Genomic DNA, 16,541 nt, shown 5'->3' on the forward strand with positions numbered 1-16,541 from the left:
TGACTATACCGTCCACTGGTTCCCTTCACCTTACAGGACACGTATCTTGCGGTACGGGAGGATGCTACGAGGTTAACACCAACTCTCATAATTTAGCGTTCCGTCGTGTTGCGTTCCGTGCTGTGCATGATCTCGTGATGCTGTTACGATCGGCACAGAGAAGTTACTAAATGTAATTACAAGCTCCTTCCTTGTATTTTTAAAGATTTCATTATCTTTAACGCTTGTTTAATAGTTAACGAAGTAATGCCAGGCTAGAGAAATCTTAAGCGAAACAGTAATTGACCGCCTAATTCTCCTTCGTATATTTTTGTTCAAGCCTAATCTAACAGCGATCAACTTCTTACATTCGAGAATTATTTAAAAATGATTTAAGCTAATCTATTTAGAAATAATTTCAACTATTTAAACTCACAATATGAATGTTATTAGAAATTCAAAAGATGTGACACTAGCCTACACAACGAAACATAATTAATTCGCCTAATAAACGTATAAGCCACTTAACATTTTCAACAACAGATTCAACGAATGAAAATTTTCTGAATTAAAAATTATACGAATCGTTGCTTGATGTAATAATGAAATAGGAAGAGTAAAGTGCAAGGTTCGAAGAGCGTCTGAAAGGAAAGTGTCAAGTATCGAAATCAACGGTGACGAAGGAGACTCGTCGATTTTAATAATTCAGGACGTTTGATGGAACACGAAGAGACAAGGGAACTTATTAGTTGGCGAAAGCGATAAAAAGGAACTTATTACTTATCCAGCCCTTGCCGCTTGATCCGCGTTGCCGAGGAATATTCATCGGGGGTTGGCTGTGTACGGTGAAAAAGCGGCAAGATCGGGACATACAGAGCAAGGGAGGCTGTCAATTTCCGAATATTCATATTGAAAGGCGCTGATAGGTTGGCATCAAATATTCATCACTTTCCAAAAGCCCTTACTGAGTTATTCCGCCAAGTCGTTTACCTATTATCAAGTATGCCAGGAATCGATGCGCCAGAAAGAAATTCAATTCCCTTTTCCATCATCGTTGCCTCTCTTTATCCAATCCCTACGCTAGCAATTTCCTTATCTAGTCCAAACCGATAAAATACCGCTCTTTATTTTCTATCAAATATCACTGACGATATGGAAACCCTATTTATGTTGAATGACACGCGAATTCTAGCCTGGCGTGGGTGATCGTGACAGATGATTGCTATGGTATCTACATTAAGATAATTAATTATTGTAAAACGTTACGTTAAAATAAAGCTAACGAATTGTCGAATGACGTACATTTTATCATCGGTGTAACCTAAATCGGTGCATTTTAGCCTACAAACTAGCAATTTTCTTGTGTTATAATGTGAGTAAAACTTTGAATAAAAATGGAAAATTAAAAGTTGGCAATGAAGCCTAATAAAGTGGAATAAATCTTGCACCTAAATAATCTCAATCTCGATCACTAAATATCACCTGCGAAATATTCAGACGTAATAAGATCATACGTGCTGAGGTTTTACTGAATTTTCCAATTGTCTAAAGTAATAAAGCATAGCTAGAGCGATATTCCGTATATGTATAACAGACGTCATTGTGTTTCAGTCATAAAATCCTTCGAAAGAAATGCTTCTATTACACGTACACACTGTACACGTTACACGCGGCTCTACATACATCGCTGTTCAATTAACAAAGTCACGCACGCACAGTACGATATTAAAAGATAAGTTTAATTAAAATGAATTAAACACATCTCTCCTGAACGGAGAAGAATATTTCCGCCTCAAAAGATACAATTCAAACGCGCTCCACCGCCGTGCTTCCCCTTCTATTACATAATTAATTACGCCAGTGTAAACATGTTCTTACGTTTCAAGTGAAAAGTAACATGAACCAGCCCGAGCTTTCGAAATACAAATTGGGCCGAGGAACAGGAACACGCTTTTGAACATTGCAACTTTTCTTCCATGTATAATACTGAGGATCACGCTTTATACGAATTTTACAATTTAGCAGTCGGCACTCTGACGAATAAAAGCCAAAGCTCTCCATATTTAACAAAATATACAGTTCGAGTTATTAGCCTCCTAACTACAAAGGATGAGTAGGATTGTTGTGTAAGTCTTGTGCATTCAAACGTAATAACAGTAATCGATAGAATAGATAGAAACAGCCCGTTTAATAAAAGAGTAAGTAGATTAAGGAAAATAGATTTTTCAGGAAATCGATTTGAAAATAGACAATTTTTCACAATCGCGTCTTTTTACAACTTACACGAAAACATTTTCTTAGATAAAACTTCTTTAGATTTTTTTTTGAGAAAAGGTGGTGTTGTATAGAAATAAAGATGCATTAGAATTTTAAGCAAATTTCTTTGAAAACGAATAGATTTATCTGATTAATAACTTGCAAAGGTCTAATGTTACAGTATCAACCATTTGGCAATAAATAATATTTATATGCATAAGTATATATACTATACTTAAAATCAAGCATCCATGTTTCTTTACGATCGAGTCGTTACGTCTTTATAGTTTTCAACATGAACGTGATAACAAAATGACCCAGATTGCGATAAATGACTTCAGGAAGCATTGCTTTACTTGTACGATGTAAGATGAAAGATAACAAAAAATCTTCCACGAAATCAATTTAAATATCCATATACATGTTAAAGACATAAATATTAATATATGCACGCTGCATGCAAGGAAACGCGCATATAATTAATTATATCATACAGGTAATATTATATTTATTCAGAAGAAGCAAAAATATATTTAACCATGTACATATATATTATGACAAATATTAACAATTATCAAGTGTCTATTAAATACAACTCGTTCGTTAAAAATTGATTCTACGAAATTATTTTAATTCGACCGTTCCAGATATTCGACAATGTACATACATACATTTTTATACGATTCTACGTTTCGAATGTATCAAACGCGTTAATCAGGAACCGGCGTTTAGATTGTCTCTTTAATTACTACGCTTTTAATTCATAATGGAGATTTCTCGCTAATTTATTATTTCCTTGTTCAGATAGTCCCTCATTTTTAACCGTAAAAATGTAAATACGTCTTGTAATAATAATAATTCACGGTATAATCGGTGTTGATAATTGAAATCCTACCTTTCGATGATCGTCGATAAACATTCTGCACTCCCGAAACTGCCAATTAAGTCCTGCGGAACGAAAAATGCGATCGTTAGCTTCATAGGTCGGTAAACAAAACAGTGATAAAACACGACAAAATGCGATATAATTTATTTATTACACCAGAACGTTAATTATTCGAGCAAACTGGCGGAAAACTTAATTGAATAGATTCTGATAAGAAGCTAATTATTAATACCTCTCTATCTTATCTTTAACTTAACTTTAACTACTTAATACAGATAATTTGTAAAAATAATTAATTATAAAATACAGAATATTAATAATAAAATAGAGAGTAGTTTAGTTGGAAATAATTATAGTTTAATAATACTTCAATAAAATTACAAATAATACAAATACAAGTTTCCTTACCTGACATAATTACGAACAGTTGCGTTCTGAGATTCACGCGTCGAGAAATGCGTCGTTCTCGTCAAATGTCGATCGCGTTACTGAAAGTTACGTGTTTACATTTGACAACTTTCGGTCGACCGAACGAATCGATCGACATCAATTTCCATTATTCTGTTTCGAATACTACGCATTTGTTGTTCAACGTCTTCTCGTTCAAAGTGGTTGATGCAATACGTATGTATGTTAATGCATTTAATTTCCATCTTAACACATCGAGGCTATCATAGATGAAAGTTCACCGCAGAAATGAATGAAATTAAAGAAATAGAGTTAAATGTTTTATTATTGTCCAATACTATGTGAAGTATAAGAAAATTATTGTTAGAAGCAATAACATTTCCACGGTATTATTCGGTACAGGATCGTAATATTAAAACAGAATTTGCCGGGAATGAAATTTTGCCTAAGAAGGATAATATCCGTGGTTTCTGTGATTCTCGTTATCGTTCTTCGACACATTGATGTTCACAATCTTCGACACAATGTTGAACAGGTTGTTTGAAGTTGGTCGACTTTGCGGATCAAAGGTAGCCTAATATAAATGCGGTTTAAATAATAAATTCGGCATCGGCCGAAACAGGGGATACAGGAAAAGGGAAATGTTACTTGGTTGGCAATCCATTGCCGTTTAGAAGTTTTAATAACATTACGATATATAGTATGCATATAACGTGGCTCCCTGGAGTAAGGAAGTAAAAAATCGACAAGAGGATGGAGGAGAGCTCATTCCGTTCCTAAGTCGTTCCACTTGTTCCTGTCCCTCTCATTTCCATCGTCACGGCTTTCCCGGTGCGATTCCACCGGTACTACGGTTCCAACGAGAAAAAGACGACCACTACGAAGAAGAAGAAAGTTTATAAAATATTTAAAAGTACGGAAACGTCTCCTATCGCCCGGGGCGATAAATTTCCACTTACATTTTATTTTCGTTTCGTTCGCAACGCTCGACAACGGAGAGTTACGCGGGCTGGTGACACGGTGGAACGGGGCCACGAGAAGAAAAGCGAGACGACCGAGACGCCGCACCGCGCCGCGCCGTAGGGAAAAACTCGAGACGACCGAGCTTTTCTTTCCGCGAGATCTGTTAAGAGAGCAGGGGTGTGGCATTTAGGGACGCACTTCGTCCTCTCGATTTAATTATGAATGATCAGAATCACAGAAAAATTGCTAATGCTGCGTTTAAAATTTCATTCCTACCTCGCGTGATGATTTCTTAGATTATCGTGTAACCATCGAAATCGGATCGAACGGTATATCGTAAATAAGTTTCTACAAGAAACACATAACGATGAACATGTACATTGCAAAACGTACCATGTACATGTAAATGTAAAATGTAAATGTACATGTACCTTTGACTACGTTTAGAGGAAATTTTTAAGTTCCAAGTCTTTGTAAATTAATTGGTGTTTAATTTGATAAATACAGGATGGAATTGGTGCGATAGAAGTTTGTACTTTTCCCCTGCATTTTCTATATATTTCTATATATAGTAAACAAAAAAATATTCGTTTTTGAAAGGATCAACAACTGAATGAAGTATTCAGCTTGTGCATATAAAACGTATCGAAACTTTTAAATAACGATAAAACACTGACGCGGATTTTTCGAAACACCATGGACTAAAATAATCGAAAGATGTGAAATAAAATTTGCATGATCTCGAAGATCGAGTAATCATGATTTATGCTTCGATCCGAGGAATCTTACACGTACCCCAAGCGACTTCGAGACATCCGTCTTGAGAAGGTCTCGATGGATTCGCATCGATTTCCATAGTGAGGCGAACAAGAACATTTTTCCCGCACGAGACAAACTACGGTCTATATGTACATTTTCCGGTTGACGATGCGAGACCTATTTAACGGACGCGAGTCCGGTAATGGGATTCGAACTTGGTGCCCCGGGGAGCCATTCAGATCCGTTCGCTTCATCTTCTTTCACCGCGTTCCTCGATGCCCCCACGTGACAAAAAGTACGCAACAAATTTCGATGGTAATAATGGTAACGCATCACTCACTTGCCTTATGCAGAATTTAAGATCTGCTACCTCAAAAGTCATATAACAAGTGGTCACTGGGTAAGTGAAAATTTGTATGTGGCTTCCTTAGAAAAATATTTTCTATCCTGTATAGTTAGCATGTATATTATCGTATATATATTGTAACATATATATACTATAATTTATATTATATATTATTATATATTAATCCCTTCTAATTAATATTACTATACTTATTTTGTTTAAATCAGAATTTCATTCTTGACCAAAGAAGATGCTTTGTGTCTTCTCTATAAATCACCCATCTTTCCTTTTATCGTATATTATTTATGCTTTGTTACATGTTTTATTTCCTATGAAGAAATGAAGTATCGCGGTAGAAAAACATATTAATTACAGAAGATGTACATGGAGGATTTGTCGAGAGAAAACCAACGCATTGTCCATGGCGGTTTTCAGGGACAAACTAATTCCAGATTCGTGGTTCTCTGAGACGCGCAAAACAATACGTGACGTTCAAACGTGAGCGACAATCTCAAGTGGTTTTGGTCAGCAGTCGGTTTGCGGTTCATTTGTCAGGAATCTGTCTTTCCCGTATCAGCAGCCTCCTAAATTAGGTTCGAGGATTAAGAACTATGAATTCGAATTTAATTCCATTTAAATAAAAATTATGTTTCTCAGGAACGAGGAAACTTTATTTTCATAAATTTCATTCATTGTCATTTTAATACTTGCGACGAAACTGACAATCAGTCACAGAAAATTAACAAAAATATAGGGACAGTTTCATTCTGTACACATTATGTATATTTATAGAAATATTAAGGTTAGTTAGTTGTCAGCCAATTCTACTTAATATTGACTTTTGCATGGAGATTAATTTTGTTTTGCGATGTTAGAAACATGATGAGATAATAAAGGAGTACATGTGAATTTTGAAATATCTACATTTATAGATACAAAACAAAATTTCAGAAACTAAACGCACCCCGTGTCTAAATGTTTTAAAAATATATGTTTAATAGAAAATTATAATTAACGCAAATTTTTTACTAGAATATTACAATTAACATGGAATAGAACGATACGCGCGGTGATTTGGCAAATCGTTTACAAGATAAGGTAGAAGAGAAACTATAGAATAACGGTACCATAGCAGCTATAAGGGTACGCCCTTTACTCGCAGAGTCTTGCTTTGGCGATAATTTAGCGGTCAGCGAAGATTTAACGGCAAATTAACTAATAATTACTGGAAACCTTGGCGCTGGACGTTACCTTAACTGGAATGCGATTGTATTCCTCGAGTTCGATAATGGGAATGCAAAAGCTGCGAGAATGCTCGCCACCCCGCCTCCATTATCGAAATAGCAATTAGAATAAATCAAAAGTGCGCCAACTCATACAATCGAGCCACCAATTTCCAGAGAATTACCGGCCAGTATGTAACGCGACTTGTTCCTTCTACGACAAATTAATAGTAGTTTTACAAATGTTAAAAGTAATAAATTGTGATTTACCAGAATTTTGTTACTCTTATACGTAACAAAGTACTTTTAGTGACTAAATTATGCGTTATACCTTATCACAGACAACGAAAAGCAATGAGAAAATGTTTGATAAACGATAGCTCTAAAAGGTTCTCGGTTTAACATAATCGTTTAATTCCGTTTAATTTTAGTGTTTTGCCGCGTAGTAACGAATTGAGTAGATAACAAAGGAATATCAGAAAATTAATTTCTTTTCAACTAATAAAATTATAATAAAAATGACACTTGTACGATATTTTTATTATTTCCTGAACAATGTATGGCGACATGAAAACGACATATAACGACATGAAAAACATGTTAAAAAACACACACACATACACGCAAGCTTTTATACATAAATAATCGAAAATTCAATTTACAGCAAGAAAAGCGATCCTGAGGCCGCACATATTCTTGGCTTCTAGTAAAACTTTCATCGAATAAAAGCTGGCCACACAGGTCAGCCGTTCCAACCGATATATCGTCAAGTTCATCGCTTGTTCAACGAGTCGTCACTTTAACATGGCGTGTCATAAGCAAATAGGAGAACATCGAAGCGCTCTCTGGAGACAGCCTGTTTCCCGAAATGCATTCTGAATACGATCTACACAGTGGCCGACCGCTATTTCCCGAAGTTGCTTCACCTATCGTGAGAACGACATCGTCACGTGGGAGGAAGCTACGTTCGCGTGACCCTTTCGTGTCATCGAGAGAAGTTGTCCACGTCGTACAGCACCCCATGGGCGACATACTCGAACCTAACGAGTATTGGGTCAAGTTGAAGAAAATTCGCTTAGAAACCAGACCACATACGAGCGAAGAGACAAGAGATCGAACAGGAAAAGCGACGAAGAAAAAAAAAGAAAGAAAAGAGGAAAAAAGAAGAGAAAGAGTGGAAGCGAGGTTAAGTGGGTGAGTGGAGAAAGTCAAGAGCATTGTTACCGGATGTCGCTGTCGCCGTTGGCCGAAGATCGTGGTAATTGGATAGAAGAGATCGAGCACCCCTTCGCAACACTAACGTCCCCCATGTGCTTCCGGAAGCGAGCGTGGATCTATAGACGTCTCGAGTCTCTTCTGGGTTGCGTTTCCCTCGGATATACGCTCTTCGAGATCCGACCGCTATAAAGCTATCAAAGAAAAACTCGAGTCATCTCGTTGCACGAAACAAGCAGTCACGCGACTCGCTACTAGGATGGTTGCGCGCTATACCTGATTAATCTGCATTTACGTTGCGTTAGCGTAATTATTGTTTGCTTGGTTCGAGAATTAGAATTTAACGAATTTAATAAAAATGCGTAGCTATCTCGATTGCTATTACAAACGCGATTATTAAAACGCCTATCAAATAATAATACCTATATTTCATGTTTCTTCCATTCCATCTTACCATTCTATGGTTCTATGATTCTACGTCTCTACAGAACTCTTTCACCAACGAAACTTTCCCCTTATCACTTTACGCATTAAATAATCGTCGTAGCCTAGTGAGGAAATTAACAACTAGGACACAATGAACGATGAAAACATGGGAAACTAGCGATTCGTGATCGTCCCTGCAAAGTTTTGGACTGACAGCCGGGGGATGAAGAGTCAACAGTGTTGTCCAACATCGGAAACCAGGTCGAACAGTGAGAGCCACTGTACTTGAGCGGCCGGCCGCAAGAATTTATCCGGTCAAGAGGGACGGGAGTGGTTGGTTTATCAGTCCACCCCTTCCTGGATTCCAGTCGACTGGACGAACGTTAGAGGGGTTGGCTTAGTGCGGCACTGGACAGCACTTGATCTTAGAGTAGCAGCCACCGCCGGTCGGCTCAAACTACCTCCAACCTATTCCTCGACGTTGGCGGTTTTGCTGGTACCGAGAGGGTTAAAGGCTGTCGTGCCAACGAGTTGGGTAAACGACATTTAATAGAGGATGCTAATGTCACCCACCTTATGCCAAACTCTTCTCGTTCGGTGCTCTTTTTCTTGTTTTACCTTTTACGTGGATCCGCTTATTGGCTACTTCTCTATGTTACCTTCATCGACTGTTCCATTTTTGTTTTCAGCCGTATCGCCATATGTTGAAAATTGTACCGTATTAAGGAATGTATCTCGCAGATATTGTAATTCGAATTTTTAGAACATCTGTTTATGAAGGACAATATTGATATCAGAGGAAATATTTTTCTAAAATGATATTAAAAAATATCGTTGAAAGAGTGTGGATTCCAACGCGTCGAATAAGGTAACTCTGATGAAAAGCGGAAGTATATTTAATTCTATCGAATATGACGTTATGATCTGCCTTCTTGTCCTTGCTAATCATCACCGACTTCGAGGTACAGTAGCGTATTTCTGACTGTTATGGCCTACTGGTGACTGTTAAACGCGTGGATATTATTTTAGACATTGGAATTTATCTTTGAATCATTTGTATCAAAATATAACCAACATCAGAGTGAAGTAGTTTTCTACTTTCCCTCTTGAGAAAATCCTCTTTTATTCCAACTTTTCAATTTCTGAACATCTCATAGATGACATCGCTAAAACGTAACATTAAGTGAATGAAATAAAATAAGAAACCTTCTACCATCGCCATTGATAATTTTCACCAGCCATAATAAATATCGCTACCTTGTTACCCTTTGTCATCGAGGATCCGCATGGAATACAGTCGCTGGTGAAAGGAATTTCAGAAAAAATAACAGTCCAGGTCCGAGGATTGAAGAACGCGCGCGAATCCGAGCAGCGAAACCTTTCAACGCCTGATTACATCGACCATGGAGTCAGCAGCGACATTGTGACCGCACTTAATTCATCCAAACTGCACAAAAGAAGTCTTTATGAACCGGTCGTGTCAGATATCAGGTCTCGGGAATCGTTGCTCAGGTGAACCACGAAGTCGAAAGTCTTTTTCTATATTGTACGCGGTGAATAATGAGACCACTCAGTCATTCCCTCCAATTTAAGTGTAACGAGCCACACCGATACATTCCTTTCTTATTCTTTTCCTTCGTCTGCAAGCCCGGTCGCGCACCACTTTTCCCGCCCTCCACCAGTTCCCGATGTAATCCTGCACAATCCAGACATTTTTCACCATTACTCGCGCGGCCGTGGCGATGGCGGCCAAATAATTAATTTCTCACGAAACTAACGAGCGTCGCTTTTCTTTTCGAGACACCACGTTTCTGAGCTATAGGTAGTTCAACACAGGGGGAGAAAAGAAATCGGTCCGCCATTTTTTGTTATTACTTGGAGGAGTCGGGGCGGCTTTAATCACCGCGTATCGATTCCATTAGCGTTGGTATGTTGGGAACGTAGCCATTTTTTTAATATTATGTACAAACTTCTTACTTTATCGTGGATAGGTATATTTTCGTGCATCTGAGAAAATAGTGCAAATGTGGGAAAATTCGTTGCTACGCTATACGATCAATTTTCTAAGTCAGACGTTTAAATTGGTTTTTCCTTTTTGTAAATAAAAGTTGGCTTCAAACAATCACATTTGGTAGAATCAGTTTGTAAGTCGGATGCGTTTTGAAAATTTTAGATATTAATAATAGTTCGTAAATATAATAAACTTAAAATTATAGATTGATATTTATAGAATTATAGATAGATATAGAAAATTGTAATTATGTCTATAATTACAAACAATTAATATTTAAGTTCCACAAACATTCAAATACGTACCATAAATAATTTAAAAAACGAAAAATTATTGTAAAAAGCGCAAGACTAGTAGGTAGAAAGAAATTTATAAAAGTAGGCTACTCTAAAGCCCTCTCTGATAATTAACATCCTTTGCACGAAAATTGAAAACTTAATTCAACAACTAAACGATTGCTGATCTGTATACTGGTTCCCAATGTACTGCCACAAATTTCGCTCCACAGCGGTGATATCTTAGAACATAAATCGCCATGCTCTGTAATCCATTCATTTTCCTCGATGCAAAATTTATACCCGGCAAAACATCGAACGCTACGAGCGATTCTTGGCCGACGACACGGAAATAGTTCAGCTGGTGTAAGTTATTCGCCAAGAGACAAGATGAAAGGGGCTGGCAGAGAAGCCGAACGGTCACTTGGATTTGTGTAGTGCGAACACAAGACGGACTAGTAAATCCACCCTTCCATGGTCTCTCAGCGAATTCTAGCTCATAGATCGTCCCAACTATCATGAAACAGTTCACCCCAATCTGACCCCCACGCAGAACTACCCTTCGGTGCTTTGCCACCCTCATAAGGAAGTCAGAATCCAGTCGTGCGACCTTTAAGAAGCTTCGATTATGCGAATTATTCACCGATTCGGTAAAAGGTAGCCGTCCTCGCGGCAAATCGCTGGAATTCGTCGTTCGCAAAACATAGCGAGATTTGAACGAAGAGAAGAAAGTTGAAAAAGGTTGGTGACGAAATAAATTTGGAGAATAATTTAATGAAACGCGGAATTTGAAGACTCCAAATGATCCCTTTCAGGAGAGGATTTTTCCTACCTATGAAACACGTTTCTTTTTATCGATTATTAATAATAGAAACAGCTGTTCTTTAACATTTTTGCGGGAAAGATAATACACTAAAATTTATAATTAATTTCACAAAAAGTATGTTCGTTATTTATATAATCAACAACTTGTCAAAGAGAATTCTCGTGGTTTTGAAAATTACGATTAACAATATTCGTAATATTACTCCGAAACAGGAGAAAATAAATCATAGTCATCAGATCTACGACACGAAGAGTATTCAACATTCGCAGAGAGACGATTCGAGCAGTTGCTACAAAACTAATTGCACAGTTGTTAAAATCACGGAACAAAAGGTACGCGGGGGGTGGTTTACATTGGAGAGCCAGGATTATTGACAGAGATGCGTTCAGGGGACGGTTCTGAGAGTCCGGTGTGCTTCATCTGAAGCGGCGAGTTCACCATAAGGCGAATTAAGCCGACCAGAGGAGCGGAGGGGTAAAAATAAGCTAGCCACGTACGAACAAAGTTACGGCTACGTTCTGGAATAAAAGTTGAAATCCGTCCCGTCTGTGTCACCGCCGCTCTGGAAGAGCTGTTTCTGAGACCCCCCGTAACTCCAGGAATCCCGATTCAAAGTGTGCTCTTCCAGCTCGTAAAAGCTGGCATAAAATCGTCATCTAGTAGCGCTGGCCTGTTGGTCGAAGTAAAAAGGCCGAGTGACATGTCCTTAAATGCGAGTTATGAATATGTTCGATGCGACTACAATACTTCAAGTTGAAAAATACGTAGCATAGGAGGAAAAGAAAGAAGAGGAAAAGAGAAGAAAGAGAGAGAGAGAGAAATGGTCGTGGAAAAAAGGGGGAAACGAGCTGAAGGTCTTTCGCTTTGCGAATTAGCATAACTTCAAACGCGATACGAGCATAAAAGCGGCTGCTTCCGCTCGCGGAATTGCGAACGACTTTTCGCGAAAGCGTTCAGGAAAGAATTGAGCTTTATGGCCGGAATGCGAAAGAAAATGCGTCTGCTGAAATTAGCGACGTTTACGAATCTTCACTGCCTCGTGTATCGTTATTGCAACAAGCTACTTAAGTCGATAGTGTAGTAGGGTATGATGTATCCAAATATTTTTAAAACAGATAAACCTTTATTTTATTTATTAAATATACTTATTATATTTATTAAGTATATTTATTATCTATATAAAGTGGTTTAGAAATATTTTTGATACACGAATAGCGAAATAGTATTTGTCAATAAGAAAAATGGACGAATATTTCAATATTTTGGTGTAATTAATTAAAAATGCGCTTCTACATTTTCATGTCTGGTCGATTGTTCGTTATCGACGCAGGTACAGAATGGAACAAAGTCGAGCCAATCGTCGAAAGAACCGATTTTTCACCGACGAAACGTTTCTTCCAGGCGATCCAGGTCGTTCCATGGGTTTCCGCCTTCGAGACGCTAATGGGTGCGTACGAATATTTCATTCCTCGCCACGAAAATACGCGCACAGAAAACGACGTCGTCTGTTGGGGGTGGCCGTGAAGGGGTGGCAAAGCAAGGGGATATTTAATGACGCGTGGCGATATTAAAATGGCATAAAAATGAGCTGTAATTTGTATCTGGCTTCGAAAGTTACCCCTCCCTTTACCGCAACTGACTTATACTCCCTTCACCGCGTTCTTACTACGTCGTATATTATTATTGTTATTAATCTTAAAGGTCACGAGTGCACTTAATACCCTAAGAAATAGTCGTATTCCTATTGTGGCGGGACTACCCTTCGTTGGAAAATTTTCTTAGGAAAGGTAGTCCGAGCTATTTTCACGAAATTCTAATCAAATGAAAACTTTAGGAATGCGAAATCTTCCGTGTACAATCTGCCCTCTCTTCGAACGTATCAGCGAGGAAGCTGAGAGCAAAATTTGTTATATAATACGTATATCGTATAATCCTTGGAATTTATTTCCGCGCCTGTACCGATGATTTTTATTATTTATTAATTCTTCTCTATTTAATATTATCCCAAAACAGAAGCGTCTAAGGAAAATCTAATAAGAAATTTTCGAAAAATAAATGCTAATGAGTATTTATTAAAACTCTATGAAATACCAGCTTTCGTTTAGATAAAACTTTGGACAGAAATTAAAATATCGATGGAATTTCCACGATTCGAAGAATCAAAGGAACAATAGTGAAAGATTTTTGACAATTTGCAAAACGTGGTCGCAAAAGTCGAGATTTTGGACAATATCGTCTACAATAAAGCCACATTAAGACCAGTCAAATGATAGTCTTTGCTTTATTTTCGTGCTTTCTTCAAATCCTTCCGCTCGAAATACGACACGAATAAAAATACCATTCGAATATTTGGCGCACATCCTGAGCGTCATTTATAACGCGTGACAATAAAGTCTCCTACTGGTAGTAATCTTTATGGAGCGATACGAAAGGCATGTACATATTCTTCCCCTTCCCTTGGAAAGCCGTGGAACGCTTTTACGATATGCTAAGCGTCGCCCTTTCGAAGAAATTCGAACCTTTATCGCCCTTGCTGAACATTTTCTAGTCCCTTAGACATCGGATTAACGATCTGTGCTAACAAATAAACTACTTATGCAGTGTCGTGGCTCCTTCTGCCTTTACTTTCGCTCCAAATTGAATCGTTTCAACGATAATTCACGCTGCGACACGATCAAGTATTCTCATGTAACTTGCAACGTGTTCACAATTTTGCTACTATTGCTGCATCATGTTTTTTCAGGAATCTAAGAACAGCAACGTTGATTACTTTCTTGGAAATAAGTAGCTACAGAATGGAAGAAATTCGGGAATGGAAGAATCAAATAAAGTGAATAAAGTTTAGGAAATATTTTGGACCTATTAAATTATACACAGTTCTTTTATCTTAAGAATATGTTCAGCTACTGTTAAGAAAATTTTTTTCAGTAAAGGACTGTTATTTCTATCTTTGTTATTGAATAAGTGATCACAGAGTACATATCTGATTAAGCATATCTTATTAATCCCCCTTTTCTGTTTCCAAATTTAAATGATACCGCGAAATAACATGTCTATTTTAATTTATAACATCTTAGTTGTACCATATTTACTCTCAGGATTACACATACTGCGAGAATTTCGCACAAAACATGATAAACGGTTAATATAGAGATATTAGATCTTTTTACCAGATTTTCTCAGAAAACGTTTGCTCGAATGCAACATTATGTATTATATAAAAGCTCGGTAGCCTACGTTATTAAACAGAGGAATATATTAAAAATAATTTGTTTGCCATATTTTAAACAAACACAACTCACACGTAATTGAAAAGCTTATTGAACAAAATAGTTTCGTCATTTTTAGAATCATCCTATCATGTTTATTCAATCTCAATTTACTCTTCCTTTCATCAATTCCTATATCACTTGTCTTTTTTCAATATATCTTTTAAATTCAGTTCTCAAATATTGGTAAAAGTATAACTATACTTCTGTTTAATTCTATTTACATCTATTATTTATCTAGAGAAGTCTTACAGTTTTTTCTGTTTTTATATTAAATATTTTATGTTTATGTATATAATTATTATATAAATATTATATATAAATATTATATTAAATATTTTATGTTTATGTATATTTATGTTTTGTATTTATTTATGAAATCTTTCGTCGATAGCGTAAGATTTTAGGTCATCTCGCTTATGACACGTATAAGCACCGTTTAGTATGAACCCTGCTTGTACCAGCGTGTACGTAACTCAACTCGATAAACACGATAATCTATATGACGATGTACTATATTCGATATTGTGCGCGCTTCAAGTAATGAAATAGCATAGGAAAGTGATAACGATGACGACGACGATGACAATGACGACGACGATGACAATGACGACGACGATGACGATGACGGTGTATCTCCACATTTCGAAGCATTTCCGACTATAAAAAAAGGCCTGAGATAATTCTAATACACAAAACCTCTATAATTGTTTACTATTTGAATACGCGAAAAAGTTATACGTTCTCTATATGAGCTCTAAACAAAAAAAATATATTGAATAGCTTCATGCCTTTTTATTATCTATTACTGTCCTCCAAACAAAATAATCGTATGCTCGTAAGAACGTAAATAACGTAAATAACATAAATCACGCGAATGTTACAATTTTTGCAATTGTGTCTGGTTATAGCGGTTCTTTATTACTCGATGCTGAGCATTGCAATATATTTACTTTACCATAACAATACGGTCTAACTCATACGAGAAGATCAGAATTACGTTCATCCATAATTATAAACTTACGTATGGCAACAGAATATGCAAACACGATCGATGATAACAGATGCTTTTAAATAAGAAAATCAAGAAATATGTCCGAACCTAGTTACAACTACAATATATGCTACGTACCTGTTTCGAAGACTGTAGGTTGCACAGGCTCGATATCAACGGAAGGCTCGTTCGTTATCCAAATCTCTCGGGCTTGTTTATGGCGCGGTGACGTTAGAAGAGCGAGAAGGAAAGGGCCGGCTCCCCAGACCCAGCGAATTGGCTTTCATTAATCCGCTAACCCTATCTAGCCTCGAACTCTGGGTGTCCGGGGTGAGTAGCGCGCGTTTCACGTACACACCGTAAATCGTGATACAGGCCGGCGGATCTAGAGCGGCGCAGATTCTGAACGTGGCGGTTCGGTCTGAACTTAAATATTTCAGAGCGGACTCGCATTAAAGCTACCCTCCTTACGCCGCCTATTAACCTCAACACCCATTCTCAACAGAAACCACTGCCATCTGTGGGCCAGCATCCACCGAACCACGAATCAACTGACTTTCGACCGTCCATCACCTACGCTCTGCCTTTCTCCCTTTCTCCGCTTCGTGAACACACTTGCTACATGTAATTGCGCGACAGAAACGTGCACGTTACGTTTCGTAGACTAGCGAGTCAGCATAATGACGTCCCGTGATACGTAGCCGA

At 37.5% G+C, this 16,541-nt stretch overlaps 1 protein-coding gene across 8 annotated transcripts in view; it reads right to left on the reverse strand.

The window, feature by feature from the left end:
- The window catches only part of LOC138183632 (uncharacterized), a 249,741-nt gene that overhangs the window by 179,569 nt on the left and 53,631 nt on the right, over nucleotides 1-16,541 (reverse strand). For 5 of the 8 annotated variants that reach the window (XR_011174106.1, XR_011174104.1, XR_011174102.1 and 2 more), the window contains exon 3: nucleotides 3,131-3,183. Coding sequence is in view for 1 of the 8 variants with exons in the window: in XM_069120861.1 (XP_068976962.1) it covers nucleotides 3,131-3,183; nucleotides 3,530-3,536 (60 nt within the window). In the remaining 7 variants the exon portion in view is untranslated. Of the gene's footprint in view, nucleotides 1-3,130; nucleotides 3,184-3,529; nucleotides 3,601-16,541 lie in introns of those variants that run through there. The other 3 variants (XR_011174105.1, XR_011174103.1, XM_069120861.1) reach the window with 1 other exon arrangement.

This window comes from Bombus flavifrons, chromosome 9 (assembly GCF_040668555.2).
Source record: "Bombus flavifrons isolate JBK064 chromosome 9, iyBomFlav1_principal, whole genome shotgun sequence".
In the NCBI taxonomy this organism is placed as follows: Eukaryota; Metazoa; Arthropoda; class Insecta; order Hymenoptera; family Apidae; genus Bombus; species Bombus flavifrons.